General features: G+C 43.3%; 1 protein-coding gene across 1 annotated transcript in view; it reads left to right on the forward strand.

The window, feature by feature from the left end:
- The window catches only part of SEC23B (SEC23 homolog B, COPII coat complex component), an 18618-nt gene extending 13387 nt beyond the window's left edge, over positions 1-5231 (forward strand). The window contains 4 exon segments of the mRNA XM_009641633.2: positions 534-620; positions 2159-2314; positions 3568-3633; positions 4789-5231. Of these exon segments, the coding sequence (XP_009639928.2) occupies positions 534-620; positions 2159-2314; positions 3568-3633; positions 4789-4878 (399 nt within the window). The 3' untranslated portion in view covers positions 4879-5231.
- Positions 5232-5580: the final 349 nt, after the last annotated feature.

Consider the following 5580-nt stretch of genomic DNA (forward strand, 5'->3'; position numbering starts at 1 on the left):
TCTCCACTGCCGAAGTCAGCAAGCCTCAGCCCATCCAGGTCATGATCTCCCACCAGCTGCTTGTTGTCAGTTGTTTATGCAGCAGTGTTTAGCTGTGTGCAAGCATTCAGTGGACAGACACTGGTGCCCTTACACTAACAGCTTCCTTGAAAGGAGCGTGTGTGTCAGGAAATGAATGCAGGAGCTGCTGGGGTAACACTTGGAAATCTTAGCAGTGTTTGCCAGAGTTTACGTATTACTCCTTATTATTCTTGAGATACTTTTGTTCGAGATAATTTAAGATTAAACTTGGGTAGCCATAAAAATTGCTCTCTCGCATCCTGCACTCCGTACAGTAGCTGATAACCTGCTGCTCCCTTCAGCAATGCTGCAGGAGGCTGACCGCGCTCTGCAAAGCATTCCCATGGAATGAACAGCCAATGGTGGAGTCTCCTCTACATGGGCAGGGCTGAGCAAGCTGTTTTGCCAACCACGATGATTAATACAGCTCTGAGGGCTTAGTGGCACCTGACTTTCTTCTTTATTTTCCCCAGCCAGTGCTTTTGGACAGCAGCAGTATTCTTCCTGACAGAATCCTACTGATGGACACTTTCTTCCAGATAGTTATCTACCTTGGTGAGGTACAGTGAAATCCGTTCTCTTTCTCTGTTTGCACTCCCTCCCTCCTGCCATGCATGCATGCAGTGTCGCTGTTAGTATCAAAAGAGCTGCTGGCAAAGCCCACACTAGCGTAACAACATCGTATACATGCTGCCAGTTGTTATACAATTACCACACATTCTGACTTAAAAAATCCTACTGGAGTTGCTAAGGATTTGTTCTGCACTGAGGAACAGTTGTCATGTTAGCTTGGTAAGGAAGATGGTCCCTTGCCGTGGAAAAGGACAGAGAAACTTGAAACTAAGCAGGGCAGAGAGCTGCAGTTTGATTTTCAGATACGTGACAACTTGATTGCTGGGTTTTGACACTTAAATACTGCTGCTCTTAAAGAAATAAGATTTTTTTTTTCTAGTTTTTGATTTTAAATATTGGACATTTTTGACAGTTGCTCCTTCCATCGTGACTGAGGCAAGTGCTTAGGTACTGGCCGCTTCTGAAGCCTTGACTTTTCAGTGCCTTTTAATTATGTGGACCTGTAGATCTGTATTTCAGTCCTGTCAGGACTGTTTTGTAAGGGAGCGGTATGCTACTGTAGCTGCAGAATGGAGATGGCTTGCACCCTGAAGTAGTTACAGGGTAAGGGATGAAGAGGAAGCTGGCTTTCCACTTTTTTTCTCTGGAAATCTCCCTGTTCTTTGATGCCTTTCTTCCCCCCTCTTATTTTTTTATAGTCCTGCTTGGGGTGTGGCCCTCATCCAATTTCTTCTACCTAAACAAGGCATCAGACTGGACTAGTTTAAATAAACCCATCTCTATTTATGGTCAAACGTTCCTATTAGTGAAAACTTTTTTGGAGGCATTTTAACTCTTCCCTTTGATTTTGAACTAAGCTGTTTCATTTAACAACTGCTATCAGAATGCTCTAAGTTTGGCATGATAGTTTGAGGCAGCTCCATTATTAGTTCCTGACTTCACTCCATATAGGATTTGTTCCCTTTGAGAATTGAGCAGAGATACCCAACTGATGTGAACAGGAGTTGAGCGCTTGAGTCAACAATGACAATCAATCTTACAGAGCTAACTTAAACAGTTTCTACCATTGCAGTAAAATTTAGACAAAGGAAGAGCTAAGTGTGTGACCTATGCGCATACAGAGCAATTGTTAGGTACATATTGTTAGGTACCTTGAAAATACTGCAAGGCAATGGCTGCTTCATTTAAGACCAAGTCAGATTCAAAATGTCGGTCACTTATAAATGCTCTGTGTTTCTGTGTTGGCACAGGCCGAAACATAAAGGCTTGAAGATCACTTTCAACAAATTGCTCTTGCATGGCACAAACTGCTACCAGCTTTTGTTTTGAGTGCCTATTCTTAGGCTCAGGAACAGACAGAATCTAAATAATGTTATTGCCAGAGTAGTGCAAGTGTGTGTTTGTCCTGTGGTCTGTAAGCAGAAGTACATGTAACATTCTGCTGCCTTAAGATGTGCAGGTTAAAAAAGGGGACACTTACAGACATGTCTACTATTCTTAAATTTCCTCCCTGTTCTGCCAATAGACTATTGCACAGTGGCAGAAAGCTGGTTACCAAGACATGCCTGAATATGAAAACTTCAAGCACTTACTGCAAGCCCCACTGGATGATGCCCAGGAAATCTTGCAGACTAGATTCCCGATGCCACGCTACATCCACACTGAACATGGGGGCAGTCAGGTAAGGAGGTTTATCGAGGAAATCTTTCTGTTGTTGAATAGAGCAAATGCCTGTCTTTTTCTGCTTCGCTGAAAGGGTGGTTCTGTAAGTTAAATACAGTGGTAATTTAGCTCTTCAAAGTATAGAGCTTGCATATTTTCTCGTGAGCTCTTACTACAACATTGTCTTTTAAGTCAATCACTTAGTCAATATGCTTTTGAAATCTGGGGATGGAAAAAAAAAACAACCCTGAAAAAGCCAGCTTAATTATTTTTTTGTTCCCCAAAGAGGTGGGAAATAAACGATTTGGCTACGTATCTAAACTTACCCAAGACGGGGAGTGCAGTTAACTCGCTGGGACAGTAAGTTATGCTGAATGATTGACCATCTGTTCCTTTATTCTCAGATGCTGAATGAGGATACAAAATAGTTCCTATTTTTGGTCTTCCTGGAATTGCAGTTGTGCAGTGCTTGTCTGTGTCTGGCTTGTTTGTAGCAGTGAAGAGGCAGGGATTGATGCTCCAAACCAAACATTTTGTCTTACTTTCTGATGCGACAGTATTAACGCTGGTTCTCCGCTGACCTCTTTTCCAAAGAGCAGATAGGGGTGTGCAACAGTGCTGGCCACGTGCCCACGTTGCATGGAACCAGAGCTGTGCTGCCCGGTGAGTGCCTGTCACTGTAGCAGGGCGCTCTGTGCCCCTTGGAGAGCCTTGGGAGATAACGTTTTCCCTCTCCAAATGGTGGTACCCACAGGGTACTGCCACCACCTTGTGGCAAACGAACTCCAAAGTAATAGCAGGGAAGGGAGCGCAACCAGCAGCAATTCCTGCTCTCATTTTGAGAGGACAGGAAGATGCCCAGAGTTTTAAACTTGATTTTCCCCCCTCTCCCTCCCTCAAGGTTTCTTCCTCAACCTTATTCTGTTACAAGGTATCCGGAATATTGCTTCTTGCAAAGCAGATTCTAAAATTACAAGGCATTTAAGCAATACTGTTGTCTCTGCCCTATGGGAGGCACAGTATCCCTTATTTATCCTTGCAGAACACATGACCATTCAAAGTAAGCAGGTGCTTGCTTTTAAGTCCAGCAAAAAATTGTCTGTGGTGTAAAGGTGTTTCTGGACTTGAAACCTGTTTAAATTAAATTAGTACCTTGCTTGCAAAAGCAGAGGAACATCACTTGCTGTGTGATGTCAGGTGGTAAGAAGACTTGAGGGGGCTGACAGATCTGTCATGTTATAAAACTGCTTCTCTAATGTTTTGTCTTCGTAGGCCCGGTTCCTCTTGTCTAAAGTGAACCCTTCTCAGACCCACAATAACCTCTATGCATGGGGACAGGTAAGCAATGGAAGAGCTGCTCATGTTTGGGAAAACTATAAAATGCGCATTTACATACTTGTCTATGAAACCATCCTGTTTCGACACAGGGCTGCAAACTGTGAGCAGGTTACATCAGTCCTCTATTTCTTACCTAGCAGCTTTTTGCAGACATATGTGACTGGATTTGAAAAATCTTACAGTGCTTTGCAGAGCAAGGAAACAAGGTTATTTCTCTGCACCAGAGGATCTGATAATGGAATTACCAGCTGAGACCGCAGTAATTGTAGCATTTTAAAAGACAGAACTGATTTATTAGATTTGTCTCCAAAGCTCAGGCAGGTTAGATTTTTATTGAACCTACTTATTCAAGTCCATGGTTGTTGATAAGATAAACAGTACTGGTGGGGAGCGCTAGATGATCGGAATACAGTTTTCAAGCCTGGATGACTGAACTTGAGTTCCTGTTCTGGTACTGAATCCCCTCAAGTTTTCAGCAAAATCCCATTGACTTTGGGGCTTTTCTTAATGGATCTGAGGAATGGCTGTCCAAACAGAGGTGTTGCCAGCTCAGTACCTCAGCTGCTCGATGGCAGGAGGAGTGGTCTCCACAGGGAGTTCTTTGCTGCTTTGATCTCCCTTTCTGTACCCCAGCTACATGGGAGGCACAGGCAGACCAGGAGAATTTTCTGTGGTGGCTACTATTGAAGGAAGCAGCTAATTTGACATAGAATGTGCTTTTAACAGGTTTCACATGACCTGATATAGAAACTTGTCTTCACCATTCCCTACAAATATGATTTAAATCTCTTTGGTCACAGTGTATTTAGTATTCTGGAAAAAGTAACTAGCATATGGATACATACAGATCTAAGTTATCTGAGAATACTAGACTTCTACATCCTCTTTCTTTACCTTGTGTAGAGCTTTGGGCAGCAAAATTCCTAATGCTTCAGAAAGTAAAGCCTTTCCTCTTTCTAGTTCAGATTGCACTAGAGGATAGCGTCAGTGCTGTTGCCAGAGAGTAGCATCGTTCCACTAGATCTGTCCTTTGCAGGTAGAAAAGGTGGTTGACTCAGCAGGCAGTTAGTTCAGAGTGTATCTGATTTGCTTTCAGTTAGTCCCCGGTGTTAACGACACTGTTTTCGGCTCATTATTTCTTTATTTTTTCTGCAGGAATCGGGAGCTCCGATCTTGACAGATGATGTTAGTCTCCAGGTATTCATGGACCATCTAAAAAAGCTGGCAGTTTCAAGTGCATCGTGATTTTGATCTAACCGAGAAGCAAGCGCAGAAGAGTTACATAGATCATGTTGACAACAGAAGTGGAGCGATTTATTTACATTTCCTTCTCTCTCTTTTAGACTACGGTTTTAAAGTATGAAATTAAGTAAATATTCAGGGAGAGTTTTGTACTTGGCCCTTCTAGCTATTAATTTATTTGTAATCCCTTTTGTCTATATTCTGTTTACTCTGTATTTTTCATACCTTGTAAGTGGACCTAAAGGATGTTTTAGCCAATATAGATTTTAAGTCTTTATTTTTAATGTTATGTTCCTAAAAAGTGTCTTTTAGCAACTAGGGACTGTATTAATGAAAAATAAAACTGCGTAAGAGCATTACTAATTCAGCTGTAGGTGCAATGGGCTTGGCTAGCCTCCTTTTTCATTTCTGAAAAGCTAACACTGGGGTCTGTTCATGCTATGGAAAATAATTTCGACGAGCTCCTACAGCTCAGAGGGCGCAGCACGGGTGTTGGGTCTGACTGATGCAGGGAGAGCGTGGCCTCTGCCTCACCGTGACACGGCCCGAAGGTCAGCCCCTCCCTTCTCTCGCTCTAGCACGGCATTACTGACGGGAAAACCGGCGCGCAGCTGCTGTTAACGCGGGCTCCGCACCTGAAGCAGACGGCGTCCCGGCGGAGCTCCCGCCCAAACTCGGTTCTTAGCTGCCGCCGTGCAACCAACC

The sequence above is a fragment of the Egretta garzetta genome, unplaced genomic scaffold (assembly GCF_000687185.1).
Source record: "Egretta garzetta isolate BGI_Z169 unplaced genomic scaffold, ASM68718v1 scaffold17, whole genome shotgun sequence".
NCBI lineage: Eukaryota > Metazoa > Chordata > Aves > Pelecaniformes > Ardeidae > Egretta > Egretta garzetta.